We start from the raw sequence: 15609 nt of genomic DNA on the forward strand, positions 1-15609 counted from the left end.
CATCATCAAATATTCTAAAAATCAATATCAACCGAAAGTAATTCCCTCACATCAGCGAACAATGCAAGTTATAACTCACAGAAACAACAAAAAATACAATTTACATGCTCATTTACCCAAGAAAAACCACAACCAGCCACACTGGAAGACACCTTTGAGAAATGGCAGTATAATGCACTCAGAGAGGAGCATCATGAGAGCCATGTGAAACGGTTATCTACATTACAGGCACAACAACACACAAGAATTCCTACACAATAAATGAACAACACATTAGTCAACACAAATGGTTGTGTACTTGTCTGATATGAACTGATCAGTAGATGTAATTTATATACAACAAATACAATCTGGACACTCTTCATCCTTTTTGTGTGATTTTATTTGTGCATCTTGAAGGACAAAAAAAAAAGACAAGAATGAAACAAAATGTATAGTGCCTAGGGCTGCTCGATTTTGGGGAAAATCCTAATCACGATTATTTTGGTCAATATTGAAATCCCGATTATGTAACACGATTATTTCACATGACTTTGGAAACGTGTAGCGTTTATTAAAAAGACACCTTTCAACAATTCTTAAAACATTGAACATTTATTGTACTTTTTGAACTATTAAAATAAATATAAATTTCAAATCAAAGTATAAAAGTATTTATTCCCCGTATTTACTTGCACAATCTCTTTAAAACAAGTAGGCAACATTTTGGCAAAATGTAAACAAATTCCAGCAACTCAATCCGCGAATATAAAAGGCTGGCCCATCATCAGGCCCCAGCATTAACAGCAAATAAGTTAACTAAAGACAACAAAATTATTGAAGTCACCATGTTAGTAGGGTTGCTAAAATAATCTCTTAAATGTTTCTAGCCAGAAACACCAATCTGTTAACATGATCTGGTTTAAGAGATGAACGCAAGCAGGTGACAATGTTTCCACTTGTTCTACAGACCCTCTCTGAAGAGGAACTTGTAGCTGGAATACTGTTCCCAGACAATGGAGTTGGTTTTGCCTTTTTTGCTTACCGAACGCTGCTGTGGCTGCCCTCCTTCTGCCATCTTTACTCTCGCTAAGTTTTTAAATTCCAGGGGGTAACATGCACGCGACCTGCCTCCCTGACAGTGTAGGCTGAAAGCGTTTGGCTTCGGGAGGGGCGGATGTGCGCATGACGTGTGTGCGCGCGCGCCATTCAGAACACACGAGGAAATTAGGAAACAGAACATGGCAAAATTATCGTTTTTACTCGATTGTACTATTTTGGTAATCGTTGGGAGCCGAAATCGAAACCGAAATTCAATTAATTGCACAGCCCTAATAGTGCCGATTTCAAACAAGCATTTAGGTTGGATTTAAAAGTAATAAATATCTTCATATCATAAAGCATGGGAGCTAAAAGCATTAGTCATCTGCCTTGATCCAGACTGTGTAACTGAAACTAAAAACAGAGTCCTTAAGAGGAGGAGGCTTTCAACCACTGGTGGCCTTCAGCTGGTGACATATGCCTGAACAGCTCTCACAGCAAACCCTCTGGCGACAGCTGATCAACATCTTACAAAGATGAGATGCCACTAGTACGACTCCTCGAGCCCAGAATGAGACAAACAATTATGATTGAGCTACAAGCCAACACCCCAGGCGCAGATAAAAAAAAAGCTACTCCAGATAGCAGGGAAACTACATGAGCCTGGACTGACAAATAGGACAAAAAGGTGAATTTGAAATGAAGAATGACCTCGGTAGGAAGAGCCCCGGGAGAAAACGTCTGACCAGGAGTGAAGAAAATAGGGCTCGATGGTGTTTTTTGCCTCCAACGTCACCTTCCAGGCAGCGAACCCTAACCTTGACCCTAAACATAACCGTTGCCGCGCTGCCTGGAAGGAGACAATGGGGGCAAAAAACACAGAAAATAGGTCTCTCCTAAAATCCATCTTTCCCAAGAAGATGAAACTTAAAAAAACAACAACATACAATTGCCTGTTGATGCTGGTTTTAGTAAGAATCAGTGTAGTAAAAATTCTTGGTTGGATAGTTTCAGTTGGAAAAATGTGTACTAAACTTGCATGTGCACTACAGACTAGGCTTGCCTGTATTTTTTATATATTTTTTATTTATATTGTTTTGTTTTTACTTACTTAATTTCTTCGTCTTTTTCTTATTTAGTGATTATGATCTGAAGAAACAGGACCGCAACCTGTACGGCTTCGGAGCTTAACCCTTGTATGGGATTCGGCTCAAATTGACCCATTTCAAATTTCTACAAGAAGAAAAATGGTACAAGTTACATTTTTTCTACCTGAAAATCAACGACCATAACTTATTTTCGGTGATAAACATGTATTCCTGACTCAATTCCAAACATTATTCTGGATATGACCACTAATGTTTTTTCCAAGATAAGAATGATCACATAGTGGATTGGTAACAAAAAACGGATCACACTTCCATTTTGAATTGTGTTCTAGTAGAGACTGATTGCATTCCCTAAACATATACTGTGTGTTATCTCAATTGAGATAAAGACAATATTTGTTAATAGTAGTTTTACTAGAAGTACAATTTTATTTTATTTTTATGGAACTTTCTTCCTTTAGCCTTGCGAGCCTTGGATTCTGTGAAAACTTTTTAAAAACACCTGAAGACACATAGTTTAGACAAGCCTTTAACTAGCAATATGGCTGGTGTTGTTTTTTATTTGTTTTACTGTAAAGCCCTTTGTGACCCCTCTTGTCTGTGAAAGGTGCTATATAAATAAAGTTGACTTACTTACTTAATTAAAACTGATCCTGAATCACAGATAAAAGTTTCTTTTAGGAGCCATACACTTGGTCTATGTCCTAGACGTTCCACTTCCACTTCCAAATCCGCCCGATTTAACTCATTTAGGCCAAATATCCGTTGCCTTGGGCTTCCTTTGTGTTGGCATTTTAAACTCCGGTCGACTTCTGAGGACTATGGTTAACTTTTTCTCAGATCTCTGCAGGGTAAATCCAGACAGCTAGCTGGGCTATTTTACCAATCCGAGTTTTCTGGTGCGCGACTAAAACGTTTAAATCGTACACGTTCCAAAAAAACAAGTTCCTTCCAAGTCTATTTTGCAGCGGCACCGAGGCTTTTCTCCCAAGGCGAGAAAATGGTGATGGTTTTTAAATAAATAAACATTTTCCTCCCATCACCGAATGCTATGTGGAGTAGCCAGACCCTCCGCCCTCTGGCAAAGAAAGACTTCCGGTTTTGAGAAACAGGTTTTATTACTTACATTTTTAACTAAATCAATAAACATTAAAAAAACAGTTTAGGTTCAATTTGGATGAGATTGGATTATATAAAAAAAAATATATATACATTTTGCTCTTCCCTGCATGTAAATGGCCACTGACACAATGTTAGAAACACCTGTAGAGTATTATTGTACAACAGAAAAGCCTATTTTGCAAAACCAGTACTACAAAAGCAATTACATTTTTACAAGGCGAGTGAGGACACAACCGCCCCCTCTACGTGGGGAGGGGGAGAGAGAAAGCGAGAGAAGAGAGAGAGAGAGAGAGAGAGAGGAGAGAGAGAGAGAGAGAGAGGAGAGAGAGAGAGAGGGCACACACACACAACACACACACACACACACACACACACAATCATCCCCTATAATCAAATAGTCACAAAAACAGCTGCTAAAGCACTGATTAAGCCTTAGTCAGTCCATCCTTTATAGCCCTGGGCATGTGCTGTACAATCCGCTTCGGTTATCAACATCGCCAGGAAAATGAGCCCGACATCTGACGGTGATAATGGTCTCTGAAGTGCCTCTAATGGTTGTTGTGGACACTGCTGAAACTGTAGGTCCCCCCCCCATCTATCTCCCAAACAATTTTTGCATTTTATGTAAAAAAAAAAAAGTACTGCCACAAACTGTACTGCAATCTATGATGAGCAACAAGGACATACAGTGTCTGTTACAAGACAGCCAGATACAAAAGGTGTGAGCTGAGTAAAGCTCTAGGATGGAGGTTTAAATGCATCAACACAATGATCACGGATCATTATGATATCAAACTTTAAATAAATGCACGTACTTACAATATACAATGATACATATATATACATATATATATATACACATATATATGCATATATACATACATATATACATATACATACATACATACACATATACACATACATATACACATATATATATATATATACACACATATAGACATATACATACACATGCATATACTTATATACATATATACACACACACATATACATACACATATATATATATATACATACACACACACATACATATACACATACATATACACATATATATACACACATATAGACATATACATACACATGCATATACTTATATACATATATACACACACACATATATATATATATATATATATATACATACACACACACACATATATATACATACACACACACATATATATACATACACACACACACATATATATACATACACACACACACATATATATACATACACACACACACATATATATATATATATATATACATATATATATACACACGCACACAGATATGTGTGTGTGTGTGTGTGTGTGTGTGTGTGTGTGTGTGTGTGTGTGTGTGTGTGTGTGTGTGTGTGTGTGTGTGTGTGTGTGTGTGTATGTATGTATGTATGTATGTATATATATATATATCTATCTTACATTGAGATATTTTTTCCCCTGCGATATACACTCACCGGCCACTTTATTAGGTACCCCATGCTAGTAACGGGTTGGACCCCCTTTTGCCTTCAGAACTGCCTCAATTCTTCATGGCATAGATTCAACAAGGTGCTGGAAGCATTCCTCAGGGAGTTTGGTCCATATTGACATGATGGCATCACACAGTTGCCGCAGATTTGTCGGCTGCACATCCATGATGCGAATCTCCCGTTCCACCACATCCCAAAGATGCTCTATTGGATTGAGATCTGCTGACTGTGGAGGCCATTTGAGTACAGCGAACTCATTGTCATGTTCAAGAAACCAGTCTGTGATGATTCCAGCTTTATGACATGGCGCATTATCCTGCTGAAAGTAGCCATCAGAAGTTGGGTACATTATGGTCATAAAGGGATGGACATGGTCAGCAACAATACTCAGGTAGGCTGTGGCGTTGCAACGATGCTCAATTGGTACCAAGGGGCCCAAAGAGTGCCAAGAAAATATTCCCCACACCATGACACCACCACCACCAGCCTGAACCGTTGATACAAGGCAGGATGGATCCATGCTTTCATGTTGTAGACGCCAAATTCTGACCCTACCATCCGACTGTCGCAGCAGAAATCGAGACTCATCAGACCAGGCAACGTTTTTCCAATCTTCTATTGTCCAATTTCGATGAGCTTGTGCAAATTGTAGTCTCAGTTTCCTGTTCTTAGCTGAAAGGAGTGGCACCCGATGTGGTCTTCTGCTGCTGTAGCCCATCTGCCTCAAAGTTCGACGTACTGTGCGTTCAGAGATGCTCTTCTGCCCACCTTGGTTGTAACGGGTGGTTATTTGAGTCACTGTTGCCCTTCTATCAGCTCAAACCAGTCTGGCCATTCTCCTCTGACCTCTGGCATCAACAAGGCATTTCCGCCCACAGAACTGCCGCTCACTGGATGTTTTTTCTTTTTCGGACCATTCTCTGTAAACCTTAGAGATGGTTGTGCGTGAAAATCCCAGTAGATTAGCAGTTTCTGAAATACTCAGACCAGCCCTTCTGGCACCAACAATCATGCCACGTTCAAAGTCACTCAAATCACCTTTCTTCCCCATACTGATGCTCGGTTTGAACTGCAGGAGATTCTCTTGACCATGTCTACATGCCTAAATGCACTGAGTTGCCGCCATGTGATTGGCTGCTTAGAAATTAAGTGTTAACGAGCAGTTGGACAGGTGTACCTAATAAAGTGGCCGGTGAGTGTATATTGCGATATGAAAAAAGAAAAAGTCATTTTTAAAAGATGACATAAATAGCTGTATTTGGAAATAATAAATCATTCTTGACTACTGCGGTGGTTTTGTAGGGGAGTGCATCTACATAGAAGAAAAAATGAAAAAGGATCTTTTCTAATGTGAACCATTCTTTGTTGAACTTTAACGCTTTACACACACCAAAGAAGGAAGCGCTGAGACTAATGTTACTCTTCTGAAGTGGTTTTGGAGGGAAATTAGGTAGAAATACGCTGGTTGACTCGCGTGACATTATTGTATTCATATAATAATCAATCCAGGCTAACGTGAATGACAGTGACTGCATGTTGCTTCCTATAAATGTCAGGTTGTGGTCGACTAGAAGGGCCAGCTCGTTAGTTTCTTAGTTTGATGTATTGATCAGACCTGCACGTCACGCGCACTAGCAACACACTCTGTGTGTCCAAGAACAATGAAATCCGTGGAAATTACGTTAGATCAAACAAAGGCTTCTGTAGTAGATTAGTGTTACGTTTCCAGCGTCACGGCTCCAAACTGTAACGTAAGTTGGGACAGACGCACCCCTTGTTTTTTAGGCTAACTATATTAGCTTTAGCCTGGCTGGTAGCAGCTTTCTGCTTGTTTCTTTAGGCTAACTATATTAGCTTTAGCCTGGCTGGTAGCAGCTTTCTGCTTGTTTCTTTAGGCTAACTATATTAGCTTTAGCCTGGCTGGTAGCAGCTTTCTGCTGGTTTCTTTAGGCTAACTATATTAGCTTTAGCCTGGCTGGTAGCAGGTTTCTGCTTGTTTCTTTAGGCTAACTATATTAGCTTTAGCCTGGCTGGTAGCAGCTTTCTGCGGGGGGAAATGGCCGGGAGACGTTGTAATTGTGTTGCATTAATCATGTGATTTAATTTGTATTTGCAGCAAACATAAAACACTGACTACCATAGCTTCACTGACTACCCATCAAAACTATGCGCATCACTGTGTCAGCAGCAGCTGCTGCCTACGGTACTTTTCTACACACAGAACGCCTCACTTTCCATAACAAACCCTGTTGGACTAACATCACATAAAACACGTTAGCCACATGGCTACCTGTCTTAAAGGGGAAGGGCTGACCGGTAATAATCATGGAAAATGAGAACGGTGGAAGTTTACTTTTCTATCAAGCAGCAAAAAGGTTTTAGCGTCAAAATCGCAACATCATGCATCTGCACATCGCGATGTCGATGCTAAAACACAATAGTTCATATATGCGCGCCACACCACACACACACACACACACACACACACACACACACACACACACACACACACACACACACACACACACACACACACACACACACACACACACACACACACACACACACACACACACACACCTGTGATAGCTGTAATCAGTGATTACTTCTCGTTGAAGCCTGTAATAAAAAAGAGTGTCCTTCTGAAGGGGACGTCCAGATTGATCCATGGAGTACATTACCCATGCAGTTAACTGCATGACCACATTCTTTCACAGGCAAAAGGTGAGACTGAAAGCTCTCTCATTACAGTATCATTGACCTTAGCGGGGATGGTCTGACATGTCTTTGGCTGCACTAGCAATATTGAAAAGACCGGCTTTTTGAAGCGGGAAGGCTACCCTAGCTGTAATGTGTACTTTGAACAGCGTGGGCAAGAGAGTTGATTGTGATATATGGTCTTAACGCTAGATGGGAGAAATTCCTTCAAATGCTCACTCTAATTAGTGTGATGTAATTTTTCCTTGTAGAAAGGAAAAAAAAAACTTCCCTGCTTACTCTCCATCATCACCAGTCAGTGCAGCACACACAGCTGAAATATGTCCTAGTTCAGAGCGTGGTGGCAGTGATACAGGACATAGTGGTAGTCTAACAATGTAGCCAAGGCAAGGCTGTTGACATTCTAATTAGGGAATTTGCTGCTCCAGTTCAGCAGTGATGGAGCGGGGCTCTTTATCAGGCAGGCCAGGCCACACACCTGGCACGCTGCGACACCATGCCAGGCCAAATTCCTCTCAATGGCCCACATCCCTCCACTGTTCTCCACGGCCTAAATAAATGAATCCCTGAATGTTCTGGTGAAAACCAGCCAAAAATGATGAAAAAGAAAAGAGTAAAAGGCAAAAGCCAAGTTGATTTCCTCTCAGGTTTTTTCCCATTAAAATATGTAAATAAATGCAAGAGTGTTTCTCCACTTATTTTGTGATCAGCGTTCAGTTCTGACCTGTAACCATACCCTCTCCTCACTTCTACTAAACTCATCTTTTCTACACATCCTTCCTTTCTGGATTCTGTGTTTCCAACTCCATCTGTCAACCTCTAACCCTACATTGCCTCATCTGTCCACTTCTTTCCTTAATTATTAAAGTATTGTAATTTAAAGGGTTGTCTTTAATTTCCCTCCATCTTCTCTCAATCTCACACCCTCTTTTCAGTGTTCCATTCATTCTCCCCTCCTTCATTCCATCATTAATCAAGCCCCTTACACACATGGGAGCTGATCAGTGTGCACTAATAACATGAAAGATCTTCATCAATCATGTTAGGGACAGATGTTCTGCTGGTCCCACCGTCAGACATCTGAGTGTATAAATGCACTTGTGTTTTTCAATCAACTTATCATATGCATGATCATATGCTCCAGTAGCGCAATCATGCTACAGTAGTGTTCATATTAGTCTGATTCACTCGTTATGTGCAGAAGCACCAAAATCAATACTGTTCATCATCACACTTAAGTGTGTGTGTGTGTGTGTCATCAACCATGTTAGGGACTGACATTCTGCTAGTCTGACTGTCAGACCTCTGAGTGTATAAATGCACTTGTTTTTTCAATCAACTTTTATTTTATTTTCATTTTCACTAGGTTTATCGTTCTCGCTTGTAAAAACAGATGAATGCTCCATAAAATGTTTCAATGTTTTCCGCGGTTGAGTCACAGTGACAACCCCTTCCCACATACCTAATCCCACATATGGACTGAAAAACAAAGCACAGTTTGCCAATGCTGGGCTTTTGCATGCTCTTGCCTGCAGACGTTGTTTTTGTCACCTTCAAGCCCCCTGTAAGTGCCTGTGATTGATCTCCTATTTAACATGACTGGCTGTGCTGCGTTTTGGAAAACTTCTTTCCACGAGCCATCACTCTGATGAACAGCTGACTTCTTAGTCAGTGCCAGGTTCAATTCCTGTGCATTAACCCCGCACCACTGTCTCTAATCAGCACCGGTTTACTGGTGCCACTTATTTATTCATCATTCATCATTCTCTATTTCAGGACAGTTCATACTGTATATAATAAATACTATTTATTCCAGCACCCTTTGCACTATGCTCCATAATTAAAATAACTATCATAATTACAATTTACTCCTGCATACTTTGAACTCTTCATTGCACTACAGTCTCAACCTGTCTATATTGTTTCTGTTTATAGTGCGTATATATTGTTTGTTTTGTATGTGTAAGCCCATTGTGAGCAATGATGATGATCCAAAGCAAAATTCCTCGTATGTGTTTTCATACCTGGCAAATAAAGCTGACTCTGATTTTTTGGTCTTTCCTTTGGTTTAGCTTTTATGTTCAGATCTAGAAAAAGGGCATCTCTTATCTTTTCATCCACCCATGTATTAAGCTCCTCAGAGCACACCTCCAGTGAATAACCTTATAATTTCTTTTTATACAATTTGTCACTTCATCTGTTTTGTTGCCATTACTTCATAAATCATTCATTTTCTTCCAACACCTGCTTATAATCTTCCATTTTTCTTGATTCTATTTATTTCCTTCCCCCTCGGTTTTATCCATCCGTGATGGTCTTTGTAAGTCCCTTTCTGTTCTGTGTCTCATGGATTCCTTATATCCACAATAAATGATCATATGCTCTAGTAACCCAATCAGGCTACAGTAGTGTTCATATTAGTCTGATTGACTGACGTTCTGCTGGTCCCACTGTCAGACTTCTGAGTGTATAAATGCACTTGTGTTTTTCAATCAACTTTTATTTTAGTTTCATTTTCACTAGGTTTATCGTCCTTGCTTTTAGAAACAGATGAATGCTCTATGAAATGTTTCAGCATTGTAGCTGTTGAGTCACAGTGACATCCCCTTCCCACATACCTAAAATTGGATTGAGAAAAAAAAAAAAGCACAGTTTGCCAAAGCTGGGCTTTAGCATGCCTTGGCTGCAAGCGTTGTTTTAGTCAGCTTCAAGCCCCCTGTAATTGCCTGTGATTGATCTTAAATTTAACATGACTGGTTGTTCTGCATTGTAGGAAACCGACTTCTCATATTTTGGTAATTTCCTGTGGTTTAGCTTTTCTGTTCAGATCTAGAAAAAGGGCCTCTCTTTTCCTTTCATACATCCATGTCAAAAGCTCCTCAAAGGACACCTTCAGTGATTAACCTTTTTTTTTTTTACAATTTGTCACTTCATCTTCATTAATGTTGTTGCCATCATCAACCATTCATCATCTTCTAACACCAGCTAATAATCTTCCCTTTCTTCTCTTCATGTCCTTTCTTCTCGGTTTTATCCATCCGTGATGGTCTTTGTAAGTCTCTTGCTGTTCTGTGTCTCATGGATTCCTTATTTACACAATAAGTGATCATATGCTCCAGTAACCCAGTCAGGCTACAGTAGTGTTCAAATTAGTCTGATTCACTCGTTATGTGCAGAAGCACCAAAATCATTACTGTTCATCATCACACTTAAGTGTGTGTGTGTAAATGTTTGTGTGTATATGTGTGCGCGTGCGTGTGTGTGTGGTGACAGCAAGTGAGGTGTCCCAATGCTCCAGGCCTGTGATAAATCATCCAGCCACTTCCATTCATTCTGCCACCGTCACAGATGCCTACAGACCCAGAGTAGTGGCCCTGATGCCTAAAAGCTACTGCAACGCCACAAATGTGATGTTCGCAAGCTACACTTTCCAGAAGTGGTAATAAAACTATGAAAATGAATACCATGTCCGTGGATTGAATCAACTTTCTGTCCTCATTCTCTCAGCTTCTCTGTGATTTGAAAGTATTTGATCATACTGTATAATGCTGGTTCATTTTTTTTTAGATTATTCAGCCATTTTTCACCTCACAGACTGTTTTGATGTGAAATGTTTCATCTCTCTTCTGAACAATACCCACTCAAACAAATATCCCTATTACACAGGAAGCCATAAGCCGTAGCATGCTCATTGATGTTATTTCCTACCACTAATTCAATGTACAGTATATGTTAATGCTAAACGCCATGAAGTGGGGGACAAAATTCAAACCCATTTGCACACACATCACACACACAGACAAAAAAAGAAAACACATGTTAGCTCACCCAGCAAAGCTGACATGTTCTGGAAAATTCTGAGCAGCTCCGGGGTGATGGCTGGGCTGTTCTCCAAAGTCACCAACCTGCATGATGAGAGGGAGAAAATAAGATGAGCAGGCAGAAGGGAATGTAAAAGGAAAGGAGGAGGGAGAATGAGACGGAGAGAATAAAACAGAAAATGGGGGTGAGATGTGAGAAAGGAGTAAAAAAGATTTAGATTAAAGGTGGCAAAATAAAATAGAAAGAGAAATACAAGGGGACAAAATTACAAAGACAGAGTGAAGAAGAGAACATGTGCATCAGAAAGGTGGAAAATAAGGTGGAAAAATAAGGAGGCAGAGGAAAGCAATGGTATTGGTTTGACGTAGAGAAAAATCTAATTCACAGAAACATGTTAAATAAATCCTATGATTGTTTAAATAATCAGTGAGTACAGTGACAATGTCAACAGTTTTACACATATGTATCCAAAATAGAAAAAAGGGATTTCATGGCTCTTAGTCAGCACCACAACAGGTGTAACGGTTGTGTTCTACGAATGCAGATGACGCCCCCGTTAATTGCCTATCTTTGCCATATGGTAAAAGTTCACAGGACCGCACAGTACAAGCTAATGCATTAGGTTGCTTTCACACCTGAGCAGTTTGGTCCGCGTTATCCGTTTCGACCCTTTGACATTTGTTTACATTGTTTGGTGCAATTGACCATGGGCAGTTTGAACGCAAAAAGAACCAAAAGAAAAATTCAACAATGATGCAACTTCACCATCGAATTGCACCGAGTCAACTGAACTACAGGTGTGAAAACGCCCTTAAAATAAAAAATAGTAGCAATAGACCCATTATCAACCCTGGCTGATTATCAGCCCGTTTTTTTTAGCCCGGCAGGTTACAAAATATCTGTAGGGCATGTTATATTGCTGATATAATTAAAAAGTGTGCTACTTTCCGCTACCCTGCCTTGGTTTCACTCACCACTGAGTCTGACTTAATGTCCCGCCAACAACACTATCTGACTGACGATCTTTGACTGTGTATTATCTTGAAAGTTTGATTTTTTTTTAAATAATTGCCTAAAGCTTTTAAACAATGTTTTGTCTTGGAACCCAAATCTGCGTGGGAAAGTTAAATCTTCTGAACATAGCCATACTGAGAAATGCAGACTGAGTTGTATGGAGCTGAGACAAACTATTTTTCAACCGCATTTTGTGAGACAAACGTTTTTTTCTTTATGTTTAATACAAGTTTATTTATGTTGCTGTTGCAGTTGTGCAATAAAGAAATGGATCATTGTGACACTACGACCAAATGTGCGTTGATTTACTAATCGCTCCTACATTTAAGTTGAAAAAAATAGTCCATCTGAAGGCGAGAAAGGACGCCAGTCAACGTGGAAATGAATGGATGAGACCGGAGTCAGTGTCTTTTTTGAATGATCTGGTCTGCTGCCAGAATCTGATTTCACCGGTACAATGAGCGAGTGAAAGCGCAGTTTTCTGAACCTGGTTATGATCAAACATTCAAAAATGACAAATGAATGAAAGAAGTGTTTGATAAGCAGACAAATAAATCCATTAGAGTACCTATAAACTACAAACTCAATAAAACTATAGGATGCACACTGCGGATCTTCATCTTTACACGGAAAGAGGAATACCTTAAATGTGACGCTCAGATTTGAATGAAAATATCACGAGCAGAAAAAAAATAAAAGTAACAGGTCTACACGATGAAAAGGTGCCCAAAGATAAAAGGATAAAGCAAATTAAATGATTGAAACTGACTGAAACGGAAATAAAGCATGGCTGTGCGCATGAAGGAATTCAAATAAACAAAAATTAGCAAAATACTAACGAATATTCAAACAAAAGCTGTTGGATGTACTTGGGAAAAAACTGTACAAACGAATATTAAAGGCTTAGAACGAAAACTGTAACAATGACAAAAGAAAGTGAAGGTGGAGTCACTGACGCTGGGTTTACTGAGATGGACGGCATGCAACAAAGGAAAGCGTTCAAATCACTCAACGCAACACGAAGAGGGAAACTTTCACACTGCACACGGAAAATAAATGAAATAAAAACACTGATGAAAGAGGGTGCTGATGTTACCAGTATTAATGAAGGTGCAAATAAATTCCTAAGACTGCAAAATGAATTTATCATGAATCTATTCAGAAACTGCTGCCTGAGGATGTGAGAATGAATGAATCTTTGGACTGGTATGAGCCCAAAATGGCTGATCATCCGTACAGCGTTCGGCGCTTTCATCAAGCCTTGCGCTTTCTGTAAAGAAGCGCGTGCGAAGGAAAAATGGAGATAATCAAGATTCCCCAAAAGGAGAAAGTTGAGCTGCTGAAGAAAAATGGACTCAGCTTTGCCCGCTTGATCAAAGGTCATACGAGTAAAGGTTGTAAGAAACCTCTCACGTGTCGTTCCTGTGAGAAGAAACACCCCACTGTCTTGCATATAGAGAACTTGACTCCAGGAAATCCAAAGCCAGCAGTTAAGCTGGATTCAGACAACAGGAGCAACAACATCGCTAAAGTTTCATCGGCAACACAAATTGCTATGGTGTCATCAGCGGCACAAACAAGAAACAGAACCACCGACTACATGTAGATCCTGAGCATGTGTGTGTAGTTCAGGACTGTGTGTAAACTAACCAAGTGTGGACACAGAGTGTAAATTGTAATTTCCCCATAGGGGATCAATAAACAGATTTAAAAAAAAAAAAAAAAAAAAAAAAAAAAAAAACTGCCATTCCTTCTACTGAAGAGAACATTCCTACAGAGATGGACATAAAAGGATAGCCTTACCTAAAAAATGTCCACTTAAGACCCATCAAAACAGAAGTAGGCCTATTGATCGGTGCAAATGTCCCAAAGGCAAAGGAGCCACTCAGAGTGATCAATAGCCAGGGTGAGGGGCCTTACGCAGTCCTAACACGCCTAAGTTGGACTACAAAATGGACCTCTTGGCAGTACTGCATCTATGGATGAGCACGGTTGACCTCGGATAACGTCCAATAAGATATCAGTGGTGAAGCTGTAAGAGCTTCTTGTACACCAATACAACCTGGACTTCTCAGAGTTGGCCTGCAATGAAAAAACTAATTTGAAGACAAGAAATTCTTTCATGTAATGAAGAGCTCAGTCAAAAGAAATGACGGCCACTGTGAAATACGACTTCCATTCCGTCAGGATAACATCAGCATGCCAAACAACGGGATGGTGGCAGAACAAAGAGCAATAAGTCTTGCCCGCAGATTCCAGAGAGATGAAGCCTTTCGGAAGGACTATAATGGCTTCTTGAGGAAAGGGCATGCAGAAAGAGTGCCAGAGGAACAACTTCCCCGGAAAGATGGTAGACTGTGTTACATTCCTCACCATAGTGTCTACTACAAAAGAAAAAAAAGACAATACGAGTGGTGTTTGATTGTACCTCTTCATTTCAAGGAATTTCCCTGAACTCTGAGCTGCTGCAGGGTCCTGACCTTACAAACACCTTGTTGGGTGTACTCCTCAGATCCCGACAGGAACCAGTGATGGGAGACATCGAGCGAACGCTCCATCAAGTAAGACTATCTAAAGACGATGTGGACTTCCTGTGGTGGCCAGACGGTGACACCAAGCAACTGCTAGCAGAGTACCGGATGATGGTGCATCTCTTCGGAGCAGTCTCATCCCCAAGCTGTGCCAATTTTGCACTGAAGCGGACCGCTGATAATAACGAAGGAAAGTGTTGCGCTGAAGTCCTCAGCACCATTTGTCACAACATTTATGTAGACGACTGTCTCAAATCTGTCCCAAATGAGAGCCAAGCAATCTCTCTGGCAAAGGAGCTCAGATCAGTATGCTCCACAGGTGGATTTAAGCTCACCAAATGGATCAGTAACATTCGAGCAGTCCTTGCCTCGGTTCCAACTGAAGAGAGAACAAAAGAGGTCAAAGATCTAGACGTCAATAAAGACAAACTGCCCCTACAAAGAGCTTTTTGCATATGATGGGACATTGAGTCAGACATGTTCTTCTTCTCAATCCCCCCCGAAACAACCATCAGTTACCCGCAGAAGCATTCTTTCTGTGTTGAACTCAGTATACAATCTTCTAGGGTACCTAATACCAGTCATGCTGACCGGGGAAGGAATACTGCAGGACCTGTGCAAGCTTAATTGTGTATGGGATGAGCCAATACCAACTGCTTACACACAAATGGAAGGAGCGGCTAAAAGAGCCTAACCTGATTTCCAGCCTAAGAATCCGGAGATGCCTTAGGCCACCAGATTTTAAAGTTACAGGAGCACAGATGCACCACTT

General features: G+C 40.3%; 1 protein-coding gene across 1 annotated transcript in view; it reads right to left on the bottom strand.

Moving 5' to 3' along the window:
- ipo11 (importin 11) overlaps positions 1-15609 on the bottom strand; it is a 152455-nt gene that overhangs the window by 57640 nt on the left and 79206 nt on the right. The window contains exon 21 of the mRNA XM_032516504.1: positions 11299-11375. Within this exon, the coding sequence (XP_032372395.1) occupies positions 11299-11375 (77 nt within the window). The remainder of the gene's footprint in view (positions 1-11298; positions 11376-15609) is intronic.

Source organism: Etheostoma spectabile, chromosome 5 (genome assembly GCF_008692095.1).
Source record: "Etheostoma spectabile isolate EspeVRDwgs_2016 chromosome 5, UIUC_Espe_1.0, whole genome shotgun sequence".
NCBI lineage: Eukaryota > Metazoa > Chordata > Actinopteri > Perciformes > Percidae > Etheostoma > Etheostoma spectabile.